Here is a 15,496-nt window from a genome sequence, read left to right on the forward strand (position 1 = left end):
TGGACTCTGAAAGTGAACATCTCAGGAGTCAAAAGGCATGGTAAAGAGGGGCATCTTCAGGATTCTCCAAAAGTTGTATAGTGAAGAAGCCAGACACACCTCTATGGGGAGGGAATTTCACAACTTAGGGGCTGCTGCAGAGAAAGGCATATTCTGGGCTGCTGCCACCACAAACTCGTGAAAGAAATTGCTACTACCCCAGTGCCCCTTCTGCTGATCTGGGAGGGTGCGTGGGGAAGGAGGCATTATTTCATTTCTAATTTTTGACGTCCCACAGGCTACAAGAGCTGTGTACATGGAACATACTTCATGCTGAATGCTATTGACATTCTGGGGAGTGGAAATGCTTACAAAATGCTGCACTGCCTCCGCAATGTGGCAGCTTGACTCTGCATCCTACTGCACTCACATCCTGGTGCCCCATTTTGGAAAGCGTCCCCTGAGCAATTCTGCCATCTCCCATACACTTCAGACCTCTCCGTGTGGGGTTTCCAAAACGGAGCCCTTCTCCATCAATCTGCGGCGACCTAAAGGCCAGAAAAGTTGCCCAAGGAGAACTGTACGACTTTGAGAAACCATCTTCCCTATCTTGGGAAGGCATTGATGTTTCCATATATGCTGTAAGCCACCAAGAACAGCTGGGGAAACCCAGTCAGATGGGTTTATTACAAATAATAAAATGATAATGATTATAAATTAAAACGGAAGGTGGGCAATGAGTTCTGTACAATCCACCCGCCACACAGGCTGGTGCGTGCGAAGGCTGCATTTGTGTGAAGGAGCAGGTAGAAGTGCGATACCTCATACGATGGGTGTGATTTCATCACAAGGGCTTTAGCTCTGCCCTGAAACAACAATGGGATATCAGCTTTGCCCAAGGCATGACGGAGGGAAAGAAAGACAAAACATCTTACAAGGACAGGAAGAAACACCACAAACAGAATAATTGCCAGACACAGGAAGAACAAGGATATAGTTTGAGTTCCTCCCTTGTAAGGTGTCAACATGAATAGAAGTTATTAATAATGCAGTTGTTGTATAAGGTATTATTATTATTATGACCGGAACGTAATGGAAATTAATAAGATTTTGGAACACAGAAATAAAGCAAATAATCCAACCATCAATTCTAGCACCTTCTCTAAATTATATAATTCGGCATTTGAATGATTGGTATTAATAATTGTATTATAAATTGGTATTGTTATAATGGGTCTATTATTGGATTGTAACTGAAAAGTAATAAAAAATATTATTAAAAAACTCTGCCCATCTCCCTTCACCCTTCCCCACCCGCGCTATAATAATAATAATAATAATGATTATTATTATTTTATTCGTACCCTGCCAATCTGGTTGGTTTCCCCCAGCTGCTCTGGGCGGCTAACAGCACATGTGTATTATTATTATCTAGAAACATCCTAAGAAATCGAAGCCTTCCCAAGACGGAGAAATTGTGCAGCTCTCGCGTCTCAGCCTCTGAAGGGAAGGCCGTCGCGCAAGGAAAAGGCGCCACCACCGAGAAGGCCTCGCCTCCGCTCCAGAGCTCCACATTCACACGTACGGACCTACGTACACCACACACCCACAGAAAAGGCGGTTCTGCCTCATAGTCAGTGACGGCCAAGGGCGGAGGTCGCCGACGACGCCTCTTGAGGCGAGGTGGGCGAAGGCCTCCCCTCTCCCTGAGGGGCGAAACCACCGTCTGACAGGAGAACCTCTCCTCCACTTTTTCTCCTCTCATTTTGCCTCCCCTTCTCCACACTTTTCGCGGGGGCCCGAAGCAGCGGCTCTCCCCCCCCCCGCCCTTTCCTATTCCCCTCCCCTCTCCATTTTCCTTTCTCTGACGGAGAGGAAGGGGCAGGCGGCCGGGCGGCGGCGGCGGCGGCGGCCAACGCGCATGCTCGGCGCCGGCGCCATTTTGGAAGGGCCGGGAGATTAACCCGCGGGAGCAGCGGTGGCGGCGGCGGGTGGAGGAGCTCGGCCCGGCTCGGCGGCAGCGGCGGCCTGGGGTTGGGCGGGTCGTCGGACCCCTCCGAGGACATGGCCAACATCGCGGTGCAGAGGATCAAGCGGGAGTTCAAGGAGGTGCTGAAGAGCGAGGAGGTCAGCCTTTTCCTCCCTTGTCGCCCTCCTCGGTCGTGGCGTTTATTGGGGGGGGGGGGGAGAGATTTGGGAGGCTGCATCCCTTTCGGTTTTCCTTCCCTCGCCTCCGTTTTTCTTTCTCTCTGGGGTCTCGGGGAAGCAGCGATGTTGTCTCGTTTCCTCGGGCAACGTTCATTTCCCATGGGGGGGAAAAAGGAAATTTCTGGGGAGGGGAGGGGGTCCCCCAGTGGGGAGTGACCCCCATCTGAGGGGAATGGGGTTGGGATGGGGGAAGGAAGAAATGATGAGAAAGGGGGAAGGGGATCAAGCTAGGCCTGCCAGCTCCATCTGATCCTGTCTGGTGCCCGTGTAGGCCCACCCAAGAGGCCCGGAGTCACGCCTGAATTTGTAGCGTGTTAACCACCATACGTGTGAATCTGCCCCTTCTAGGGGGTGGGGAATGCACGTCACTGTCCTCAAGCTGTGCTTTTGCTGCTCTCAAATGTCAACATGCTCTCTCCAGCTTGTGCTGGGGGTGAAATAAGTAGCACACACCACTTCCCTGGCTCAGATGCTGGCCCATGTAATATTATTATTATTATTATTATTATTATTATTATTATTATTATTATTATTATTTATACACCGCCCATCTGCTTGTTTCCCCAGCCACTCTGGCAGCTCTCAACAGAATATTAAAAACACAATAAAACATCAAACATTAAAAACTTCCCCTAAACAGGGCTGCCTTCAGATGTCTTCTAAAAGTGGCAACTCTGTCACTGGTCTCCAGCTCAGTCCCACAGGTATCCTGCCACCCTTGTCTTCTGCTTTCTGGTAAAACTGACTAGGCCGGAGAAAAGTTAAAAGACTTGTTATGGTTATCAGCGCAGGTATGGATGCAGCGGTTGAATTTCCCCCCAGCATTTTGTCAAACCCATCAGAGTTTTCCGCTGTCACTTTTTTTTTGGCTGGAAAGTAGAGGAGGAAGACGGGGGTGAAATTTGGGACTGTGAAACTGGCAATGCTTCCCCTCGCACTTCCCCATTTGTGTGTGTGTGTGTGTGTGTGTGTATGTATAGCCATTCAGAAATCTGGAAAGTCTGGGGGGGGGGAATGGGGTGAGTCAAAGAGCAATAAATTGCGGGTGCATTGCATCGGTTCACAGGTGATGAAAGGTTGAAATGCAGTTGTAACCTGTATGACCATCAGTTGACTAACATAAGATTGCCTCAGTGTATGGAATACTTCGTTTATTCCTTTCCCATGTACATAGTGAAGGAGAACATCCAAAGTGCTTTTAACTGGTTTGTACGGTGTCATACTGTTAATAGGAAGAATATGAATCTATTGGTGGTGTAAACTGGTATGTTATTTGTTATTAGCATAACTGAGTATAAAAAATACCTATGGGATGAGAAACGATATGGCAGAGATAAAAGGTGGAGGATGCATAGTAACATATTTGCTTTTGAAAACCAACCTCTTAAGAAAAAGTGTGAACTGTAGTTGCAGACTTTGAGGACATAAAAATGTGTAGTGACCCTTTGCTGCATCCTTATAGTGTGATTATAACACACACACACACACACACACACACACACACAGAGAGAGAGAGTGTGTGTGTGTGTGTAGGCCACATCCTAACATCTAGTTGGTGTATTTCCACTCCTGGGATGGAATCGGCTGGTCTTAAGCAGTTGTAAGTGATTTTTAACCCTCCCCTGCTGGCAAAAGTTAAACCAAGGGAAGTCATACTGATGTAGAGGACACAAAGAGGGCATGCTAAGGGTGGGGAATGGGTTTGGGAAGAGGGGCAAACAAAGTTAGCTCTGCATCCTAACTCTCTTCATTTATTGGTCTTGTCCACAGAGCTCCATGTAACTTGCACCAACAAAAAACCAAGTGTAACTAAACATTTCATAGGAATTCATGGGCAGAAAATTCAAGTTTACACTACCTGCCCAAACCTGGCCACACACACCCTGCCTAGAAACAAGATGAAGCTGAACTTACACAGGAGATATGCTGACATAACTTCCTGGTTAAGATAGGTTTGACATACTGTCTTGTACTACTCCACTGTTGCCATCTTGAAAATGTTAGTTAAGAGCAACTCCAACTGATTTTTTTGTATGATTGAGGACCATTTCACACATTATGAGAGGCAAACCTAGACTTGCCATGTATTTAAAAAAAAGATGCAGAATTAATCCCAGCATCATAACCAGTGTACTTATATATACATGTTTGCACATTTATTATATTTACACTTAAAATAATAATAATAACATAATAATAATAATTTATTATTTGTACCCCGCCCATCTGGCTGGGTTTCCCCAGCCACTCTGGGCGGCTTCCAACAGAGATAAAAAATACACTAAAATGTCACATATTAAAAACTTCCCTGAACAGGGCTGCCTTCAGATGTCTTCTGAATGTCAGGTAGTTGTCCATCGCCTTGACATCCGATGGGAGGGCATTCCACAGGGCGGGCGCCACCACCGAGAAGGCCCTCTGCCTGGTTCCCTGCAACTTGGCCTCTCGCAGTGAGGGAACCGCCAGAAGGCCCTCGGAGCTGGACCTCAGTGTCCGGGCAGAACGATGGGGGAGGAGACGCTCCTTCAGATATACTGGACCGAGGCCATTTAGGGCTTTAAAGGTCAGCACCAACACTTTGAATTGTGCTCGGAAACGTACTGGGAGCCAATGTAGGTCTTTCAAGACCGGTGTTATATGGTCTCGGCGGCCGCTCCCAGTCACCAGTCTAGCTGCCGCATTCTGTATTAGTTGTAGTTTCCGGGTCACCTTCAAAGGTAGCCCCACGTAGAGCGCATTGCAGTAGTCCAAGCGGGAGATAACCAGAGCATGTACCACTCTGGCGAGACAGTCCGCAGGCAGATAGGGTCTCAGCCTACGTACCAGATGGAGCTGGTAAACAGCTGCCCTGGATACAGATTTGACCTGTGCCTCCATGGACAGCTGTGAGTCCAAAATGACTCCCAGGCTGCGCACCTGGTCCTTCAGGGGCATAGTTACCCCATTCAGGACCAGGGAATCCTCCACACCTGCCCGCCTCCTGTCCCCCAAAAACAGTACTTCTGTCTTGTCAGGATTCAACCTCAATCTGTTAGCCGCCATCCATCCTCCAACCGCTTCCAGACACTCACACAGGACCTTTACCGCAGGTAGAGCTGGGTATCATCTGCATACTGATGAACACCCAGCCCAAACCTCCTGATAATCCCTCCCAGCGGCTGCATGTAGATGTTGAAAAGCATGGGGGAGAGGACAGAACCCTGAGGCACCCCACAAGTGAGCGGCCAGGGGTCTGAACACTCATCCCCCACCACCACTTTCTGAACACGGCCCAGGAGGAAGGAGCGGAACCACTGTATGACAGTGCCCCCAGCTCCCAGCCCCTCAAGACGGTCCAGAAGGATGTCATGGTCGATGGTATCAAACGCCGCTGAGAGATCCAGCAGAACTAGGAAACAGCTCTCACCTTTGTCCCTAGCCCGCCGGAGATCATCAACCAGTGCGACCAAGGCAGTTTCAGTCCCATGATGAGGCCTGAATCCCGACTGGAAGGGATCCAAATGGTCCGCTTCTTACAGGCGTGCCTGGAGTTGTTCAGCAACCACTCGCTCAATCACCTTGCCCAAGAATGGGAGGTTTGAGACTGGGCGATAATTGGCCATCGTGGCCGCATCTAAAGATGGTTTTTTAAGAAGCGGTTTAATAACCGCCTCTTTCAGCGGGTCTGGGAAGGCTCCCTCACGGAGGGAAGCATTCACCACCCCACGAAGCCCATCGCCCAGTCCTTCCCGGCTAGCTTTTATAAGCCAGGATGGGCAAGGATCCAGGAGACAGGTGGTTGTAAATCTTTTAGTTGTAAATCTTTTTAGGTATCTACATATCATTATATATCTATATATCTATATATCTATAGATATAGAATTGTTTTCATGTGTGAGGATAGCAGTGACAGCATACAGAAACAAAAATCTCAATCTATTTTAGTAGACTGTTTTAAGTAGATATTTACTTCACTCTAATGCCAAAAGTTGTGGACACACATTTTCCTAATTCTGGCTGCACCATGTCCACAGCCTTCCCTGCATGCTTCCTGTGCTAACAAAATAAATGCTCACACAACAGTTCAGATTCATGTATTTTCCCTTCAGATTGTCAACTCTAGATAGGAACCTTGTCCTCATTTCCAAGCAGTTGTGCATTGAGGAGCAAGTTTGATATTAGTGATCTGTTGATGTTATATAATAGGCAGTGCTATAAGTATATTGCCTGTCAGTGAGTTGTATCCAAAAGCTCTCTTATGCTGTACAGTACTACAAATAATAATGAATTGAAATCTTTCGGTGTTGGTATGATTGATAATATTTGAAGAAAATGAGGGTTTTGGTTTAAATCTGTGTCTTGTCCTTCAAGGAGCTCAGGGTGATATACATGGGTGTATTGCAATATCTTCACAACAGCCCTGTGTAGTAGGTTAAGCAGAACAATAAGCGCTAACCTGAGGCTGTCTCAATTGCTTTATGAGTAAATGGGAATATTTGACATTAGTCATATTGGGAGTTAGACCCATTGAAACCAATGGATTTGGGTAACTTAAGTTCATTGATTTCAGTGTGTCTGCTCCAAATATCCCCTAGATTTTTTTTCCTTGTCCAACTTCAGTTCTTTATTCATTACCCCACACTTCAGGCCAGACCATGTGCTAGTTTTATAATTGTTATCATAACTAATTCTGCCCTTCCTCAACACCCAGTATTGTGAAGATGTTACCAAAATGGGTTCAGACTACCATACTGTCCCTATTCTTTTATTTGTGGTGATTAGATATTGTAGTCCTAAAAATTAGTAATCCGTAGTTATCATTCTGAAAAATGGTCAAATATTTCACACTAAGAAAACCAAGATGATGACAACTTTGAGGATATATAAGAAAATATCTCTTGTAGGTCTTGGTGTTGATTATTTCAAATAAACTGGGAATACACTATTGCTTAAAACTAGCCTAGAAAATCTGAAGGACCGCATTTGCAGCTGTTTTGCACATGGAACTCCAATTAATTTTATTCTAAGCTTACCTGTGAGGCAATTGCAAAATGCATGCATATGCAACAGCATGTCTTCATATCTAGAATTGTATCCAGTTGGTGTCCAGGAACAGATCAAGGTGATCTTCAGCATTTTTCTCCCTCCATGCTGTTCTAAAGGGTCTCACAACCCTTTGGAAGCAGAAATGAAGCAAGGAAAGGAATTACTGAAGATTGCCTCAATCCCTGTTGTTCTGAATGAAAGAAGTTTCTGTCAGCATAGGACGACCATTTATATACAACCCCTTAAGAACATTTTAGCTCCTTTCCACAGTAAGTTTCCACTTGCACAGGGCATACATGAACTGTAACATTTAAATTATATAAATGGTTTGGTGGGTATCCAAAGTGGCTGGAAAATCAGGAGTGCTGGTAAATGGTCTGACTGGTTTACTAAATGTAATACAATTCATACTGATTTGGGCAAGAATGTGTAATATCTGTCCTTGTTTTATATAGAGAATGAAAAACTCAATTTTTATGATGAGTTTGGTTAGCTGGTTTTTTGTTTTAAAAAAAGCTTAAGGTATTTTTTTTTAAATGTAAAACCTGGGGGCCCCTTCATGATGGCTTAAATTTATGCTTAAAAACATAATATATTGCAATTAAAAACAAAAAGACAAAACAGCCATTATAATAGAAACTTATTTATAGATAATAATAATAATAAAAAAACAAATCTGAAAACCTTGTGCAAATAAAACATTTGTAATTTTTACCCAAAGAAAGCAGAACAGGCACCTAACAAACCTAAGTAGGGTGTCCCATAATTGGGTTCTATAGCTATCCAGCTTCTCTCTGGCAGAAGGAACACTGAAGCAGAGTCTTAAATGAAGATTTTAACACAAAAGGAGTTCATATGGGAGCAGGTATTTATTTGAAATTGTTATCCTGCTGTTCAGTAAAAAAAGAAAAAGGCTGCCATACTGACTTTTAAAGATCAATAAAAACAAGGCATTGCCTCCCTTTATGCTTAAAAGTCCAAAAGACATGAAGCAAAATGAAAATGAATTGGGAGGGAGGAGGAAATAAGCAAACTCAGGTACCCGTTCTTAGTTACAGGTTCTTGTAATGTCCAGATGGGATGGGAAAAGTTCATCCTTGAGGCAAATGTTGCTCTCCCAGCTGCCCTGATGGAAGTGTTCCCCAACCCCATCTTCCCTCTCTTGCTATAGTCTGATGTAATAGTTGCCGCCAGGTGACAGGAGGAAAAAGTGTGACTCAGCAGAGCAGAAGGGGATCCTGCCCCTCTTCTCCTCCTCTGCCAAGTGACAGTTGGTGAACGGACAGTATTATTTTGTTCTGTTTTCCTGTTAGGAGCATAGCCTTGAGTTTCAGAGCAGGTACAGAGTTTCTTGCAGAAGAGAGTTTGCAAAAAGAGAGGATCCTTGGACTCCTGATCAAAGCTTCCATCTGTGACTGCTGAAAATGGTTTGGGATCAGGGTGGTTGGGGTCTGAAGGTCAAAAGAAGAAGTTTGAATTGTAACTGGAAACAAACTGTCAGTATGGATATTTAAGCATTCTGTAGATTCTAGTTAATAACGGTGACTACATTTCTGAACTAGTTGAAACTTCTGAATGCTCATCATAATCAGCCCCATGTAAAATTCCCTCTAGTAATCTAAACTGGACATTACTAAAGCATGGATAACTGACAAGCTTTGCATTTTTTGAGGACTGATTGCAGCTGTTGCACAACCAACAGTGAAAGCTGCTTCTGACCACCAAATTTACTGCAAGGCCAGGCCTAATAGTGACCCAAGTGAATTTCATGGGGAAGGTGAGAGGAAATTGTTGTTGTTTAGTTGTGTCCGACTCTTCGTGACCCCATGGACCAGAGCACGCCAGGCACTCCTGTCTTCCACTGCCTCCCGCAGTTTGGTCAAACTCATGCTGGTAGCTTCGACAACATTGTCCAACCATCTCGTCGTCCTCTGTCGTCCCCTTCTCCTTGTGCCCTCCATCTTTCCCAACATCAGGGTCTTTTCCAGGGAGTCTTCTCTTCTCATGAGGTGGCCAAAGTATTGGAGCCTCAGCATATCCAAAACTGGCTGAATATCCAACTCCCTGATCAGCTTTACTCTCTATTAACAAAACCTTTTTATTTTGTCTAGATAATAGATATCTAATTCTTTGGTACAAAGTTTGATGAAAGAAACAGCTAGGTGTCATTGTTTTTATATTGATGGTGCTATACCATATCTCGAGACGCAGCAATTTCATGTAGATGGGGAATAGTGTGGGACAGGTATGGGAATCTGTGGCATTCCATAGCAAAAACGTCGTTAGGTGGGGTAGAAATACCCAGTGTTAGAAAGCTAGGAGCTAAAGGTAAAGGGACCCCTGACCATTAGGTCCAGTCGTGACCGAGTCTGGGGTTGCGGTGCTCATCTCGCTTTATTGGCCGAGGGAGTGGACGTACAGCTTCCAGGTCATGTGGCCAGCATGACTAAGCTGCTTTTGGCGAACCAGAGCAGCACATGGAAACACCGTTTATCTTCCCACTCGAACAGTACCTATTTATCTACTTGCACTTTGATGTGCTTTCGAGCTGCTAGGTTGGCAGGAGCTGGGACCGAGCAATGGGAGCTCACCCCGTTGTGGGGATTTGAACCGCCAACCTTCTGATCGGCAAGTCCTAGGCTCTGTGGTTTAACCCACAGCGCCACTCAACCCACTACATAGCACCTTAAACCTAGGTTATGGGCGTTGCAACAGAATGTACAGTCATGCTTTTTTATAGCAAGAATACAAACCTGGAAATTAATGAACTGCAGCTAAAATATTATGTTCATTTTTCACATAGTCTAGTCCTTCCCCTGCCCCGCCCCCCTAATATTCTTAAGAAGGTCTCTTCTCCCATCTTCAGAGAGTAGCTGGAAGTAGGGAGGCAGAAAAAGGGCCTCCTTTCCTTCCACTTTGCAGTTTTAATCTGAAATCTTAGGCACAGTGCAGTACTGCTCCCAGAGCTCAGAAACCGCTTGCACTAATGAAATTCTGTTGCAAAATGCACCTAGAACAATGGGAGTTTCGAACACTGAAAATATCTCATACCTACTTCTTGAATCAGTGCGCCAGAGCACCTAAATAATTTTAGCACAAAGTGGAATTAGTTGAATGTCAGATTGCCTGTGCCATTTCCATGGAATGTATACACACTGTAGGTTTCCAGAGCATGTTTTAGTATATAGCTAGGGTTCATTATTACCCCACATCAATTGAGAGCAGGGGTGGTAACCTCATGTCAAGGGCTGCATTCCCTTTTAGTCTGTTGGCAGCATGCTAATAGTAGATGGGACAAGAATTAAAAGTCGGAGGGCCACCCCTTTTGTCTCTTTACACCACCCCTTTTGAACACCCTCTTTCTGCTATCCCATTTCCCCTCCTGTCGTTGTTACTCTTATGTAATTAGGCCAAGTACTGGATGGAATTGGACTAAGGGCAGCAGGTTGCCCATCCATTCTAAAATATGCTCAAGTTTCAGATTGCAGGTAAATATAATAACGATGAGCTTTTAGAAAAGCTTGTCTGATGTCATTGATCTTTTAAATGAGTTGATTACCTTTTTGCAAAACCAGTGTTCCCTACAACATACTTTGAAAGCCACTTTTTTAAAAAGTACAGTACTCTTATCACAGTAGCTAAAACCATACATTTTGTTCATTGCAACCCATGTTTATGTGTCACTAAGGGCTCACAATACTCCAACAACAAGGGTTGATAGTAGAGCTACTTATTTTATTTTTCATTAGATATGAAGGAAACACCCATATTTATAGAAAATAAATTGCAGATGGCACAGAGCCACTGATTCAGTTTTTTTAAAATAAAAAAATGACAATATAAGCCTATGCTTGTCTACAGAGTTGAAGAAGAATATACGGATATAAAAGGATGGAACTATGTACAGTAGAGGAAAACAGGGTAATGTTCTGGAAACTGAACTTAGGGGTCTAAAACTGAAACATCTTTACTTACCTTAAAATACAGTTACAACTGTTATTTTATAGTACAGCGCTACAGGGGTGTGATATATTGCCATGTCAAATATTATGAAACATGCTGTTTTAAAAATATATCCTGTGTGTCAATTGGTTTATACTAGTTTTAATTAAACATTTGTACTACTGTACTTGCCCAAAAGCTTCAGTTGTAACCACAATCCAGCAACATGTATGCAACACATCCAGGTGTGAACCTGGGCTTATTGGGTGTTCTCGCTCTCTTTTTTCTTAAGAGACTCCATGTATTGATTCTGTATGGGGTTTGTGTGTGTGTGTTACACAAAACAGTTTGGAGATTTGGAATATGACTTTCCTAACTGGTGTACCTACTGTTAGTTGCATGTGTATAGCACTTGTTGAATCAGGTACTAGTTGAATCAAGGCTTTTTCTACAGTGGCTCCTCTTTTGTGGAATGTTCTCCCCAGGGAGGCTCTCCTGACACCTTCATTACATATCTTTGGTGCCAGGCAAAAACATTTCTCTTTAACCAGGTTTGGCTGATTAACATTCTATGGCTTTTTTAATTGTAGGAGGAGGGGTTATTGGTTTGTTTTCGCTTGATTATGTATTTTATATTCTAATTTTGTTTTTGTCTGTTGTGAACTGCCCTGGGATCTTCAGTTGAAGGATGACATACAAACTTAATTAATAAATATTAATAATAATACTAATAGTGTAGTTGAGAAGCTTCTGTTTAATTTATTAGTGGTGTGAATAGACATACAGTAAAATAAAAGTGCTTTAAAGGTTTTTATAATTGACTTCACATTGGACCAATAAAGGCTATTCAAAATATTACTGGGAGTAGAGAAATGATATAGTATAGTGGCAGATAGAGTGCTCAAAACAGGTCACACCTGCTTATTTCTGATTCCAATACCCAAATTAGTGTTTGTGTTTAGACATTGCATGAATTAGGATGGTGCAAATAAGCATGATGTCCAAATGCAACAGATAAGTTTCATTGCAACAGCTCCTAGTACTCTAGAGGCAGTTCATAGTCTTCCTACACCTAGATTTTTGTGGGCTTAAAGGAACTAAGGTGTTTTGAAAACAGGATAAAGATTCTACTTGGTACTTCTTGGGAATTCCTCTAGGACAGTGGTTTTCAACCAGTGTGCCGTGGCACCCTGGGGTGCCTTGAATGATGGTCAGGGATGCCGCAGGCAACCCTGGCCTCTGTCTCTTTTTCCTTCCCTCGCTCCCTCTGATGCCCTCTTGTGTCTCTGCCCCATAAAGGCTTGCATAGCTATTTGTTGCAGCAGCTTTGGCTACAAGCTTCCCAGGTGAGTGGGGCCTCTGGGGCTGGCCAGGGGGTGCTTCCCAGGCCCCTGTGGGGTTGTGTGAGGAGGCACCTCTCTTTGGGGCAGGGAGAGCAGATCAGAGACCAGGGGTAGCAGCCCAGAAGATTCCCAAGGAGAGGGGAGAGGGGAGAGGGGGCTGAGGGAACACTCCACAAGGGATGGTGTTCGAAAACGGGTGAGGGGTTGCCAGCTCTGTAGGCAAGGGGTGACATAACTGGGTTCCTGAGCCCCAGAGGGGTGCCGCAGACAGACTGCAGTTGGTCAAGGGAACTGTGGATTCAAAAACGGTAAAACCTCTGCTCTAGGAATTAAACTAGTACTTTTACTTTCAGCAACTTTGTTAGGCTGGTCGGTACAGTTTCTGTTTCTAAAATGGCTAGGAAGCATCTAACATTGGTGAGACGAGGGATAACAGGAATTTGTGGTGTGCCTGGATAGCTTTGCTATGGTCCATAGTGATGGTGCTTAAGCTCCTGCTTCTTCTTAATCACTTTGCTGTTGCTTAAAGGTAAAGGGACCCCTGACCATTAGGTCCAGTCGTGGCTGACTCTGGGGTTGCGACGCTCATCTCGCTTTATTGGCTGAGGGAGCCGGCGTACAGCTTCCGGGTCATGTGGCCAGCATGACTAAGCTGCTTCTGGCGAACCAGAGCAGCACACGGAAACACTGTTTACCTTCCTTCCGGAGTGGTACCGATTTATCTATTTGCACTTTGACGTGCTTTCAAACTGCTAGGTTGGCAGGAGCAGGGACCAAGCAACTGGAGCTCACCCCGTCGCGGGGATTTGAACCGCCGACCTTCTGATCAGCAAGTCCTTGGCTCTGTGGTTTAACCCACAGTGCCACCCGCTGTTGCTTAGCCTATGGCTATTTGTTGTAGCACTCTCTGGTCCTGTTCAAATGTAACAGGATCCCATGGCTTGGCGTTGTGGCCAGGGATGATAGAAGCTGCAGTGCAGTAACCTTTGCAGGACCACAAGCTCCCCACACCTGATCTAGATGCATTCTAATCTGGTTTGAGACCATGTTTTGGGACCAAGGAGGACTTGATTGCCCTGAAGGATCACCTTTTTCAAGAGAAGCACCGGGGGGGGGGGACACACGGGGGGTGACCCTATTACTTCTGCTGGATCACTCTTTGCATTTTAAGACTGTCGCCCAAGGTATCCTGGTTGAACTCCATGGATTCAGTATAGGAGGCACTGTACCTCAGCGGTGCTACCTACAGAGCTGGTTTCATAGAGTCGCATTGGGTGACCGTTTCTCAACCTCATAGCATTTGTGTTTTGGAGTTGTCTGTAGAAGGGAAGTGGAGACAGTATTTGAAAATCCCTGATGAAGGACCTGAGAGGTCTGACTCATGCTCAGTTTTTTATCTCGCCCCCCCCCCCCCCGCTTGCCTAGTAACTGAAACCATTAAAGGAGACTCTTCTGATAGCGCTATACTTTTTGAAAACATGTTGTGGTCAATGGGAATATATAGCCCATACAATCTGCTTTATGTTTTTGGCAGAAGTTAAGATCGTGTTCATCCAGTTGTTCCTGATAGTACACTTGTTTGGTCACTGGATGTTAGGTACTATTATTGTGTTGGTCTATGCTTTTATTCATTGTATGATTATTTTAATGTTTTGAAGATCACTTTAATATTTTTAAGTAATCGATGGTATATAAGCATTTTAAATACATAGAACAATAATTATTTACTTCGTTTTTCTGCCCCATAAGCTGCATGCTACATGAATCTTAAAACATAAATTGCTTCAGAATGCCTCATGAGAAGCAACTCATAAATTAAAATAATAACAATAACAAAAATACTAGTAATACACATATGTTTTCAGAAGGTCTTTCAGAACTAGATAACTTTATTCAGTCATTGGGGTGGTGGTGATGGTACTGGGCAGTCCGGAAATAGCTGCTTACACTTTGAAGGATAATGCATATGAATGTTTTCTGTGTTGCAGGTCAAGAAGGTATGGATCTCCTTGTAAAATCAGGATGTTTTGCATTACACTTTTAAATAAGGGCACTCTGTATTAGGGTTAGAGTTGCATTTAGAAAGTGAACTGAGATGATAAGGCAGGGGTCTGCAACCTTTAAGACAAAAAGAGCCACTTGGACCCATTTCCAAAGGAAAAAAAAACTGGGAGCCGCAAAACAAGCCAAATGTAAATAACCACACATTCTTCCCCTTCCCCCATTCTCTCTCTTTTCCCTGAGTCTATTTCAGATAGCAAAGAGGGGTATGGTACCTCTCATATCCATTTTTTGCAAAGCACCATGTGCATAGAGGGCATTATACAAATTAATACATAGAAAAGTGTCTGTCCCTCCCTGCAGTTCAACTCCTCCTCTTTTTACTAACAGCACATATCCATTCCTTCTGCTGGTGCAACTTTCTCATCATTTCTACATAGCAGCATTTATAAACCAGTGCCAGAGAAACTGGGTGAAAGGAAGGTGAGAGGGAAGAGATATGAATATTTATGTGTGTATATATATATACATACACCTACACAATTACAGGTTTGAAGCCAACTTAAAATAAAAAGAGCTGGTAAGCAAAGGAATCTGTGGTGCTTTCCATGGGATCCGGGGACATGTCAGCTAATACTCTTCCCTTTCTTCTTCATTTGCTTGTCTCTGCAGCAAATCTCGAGGGGGAAGGGAGAAGGGCAGCAATTGCATAGGCACGAGAGAATGGGGGAAATCCCGCATGCATGATTTTGGTGCCTAACAGCCCCCCCTCCCTCTGCAATTGCTCTCGTGCTCCCCCGCCTCTCTCTGAGGCCGAGATGCTGCATCACGGCACACACTGGCTACCTCTGGACCCCCTCCTCGTCACTGACGTAATTCACCCCTTCCTCCCTGACAGGGAGGGCGGGCCCATTTTGTCGTTCACCTCAGGTGCTCTCCCTCAACTCGGCGGCCACTCAGAAGCAAGGCACGGAAAAGGATCCCGAAGCACCACTGCC

At 44.5% G+C, this 15,496-nt stretch overlaps 1 protein-coding gene across 1 annotated transcript in view; it reads left to right on the forward strand.

Moving 5' to 3' along the window:
* The first annotated feature begins 2,028 nt into the window (after nucleotides 1-2,028).
* The window catches only part of UBE2K (ubiquitin conjugating enzyme E2 K), a 32,423-nt gene continuing 18,955 nt past the window's right edge, over nucleotides 2,029-15,496 (forward strand). Inside the window, exon 1 of the mRNA XM_081876009.1 lies at nucleotides 2,029-2,106. Within this exon, the coding sequence (XP_081732135.1) occupies nucleotides 2,044-2,106 (63 nt within the window). The 5' untranslated portion in view covers nucleotides 2,029-2,043. The remainder of the gene's footprint in view (nucleotides 2,107-15,496) is intronic.

The sequence above is a fragment of the Podarcis erhardii genome (genome assembly GCF_964252035.2).
Source record: "Podarcis erhardii genome assembly, chromosome: 9".
In the NCBI taxonomy this organism is placed as follows: Eukaryota; Metazoa; Chordata; class Lepidosauria; order Squamata; family Lacertidae; genus Podarcis; species Podarcis erhardii.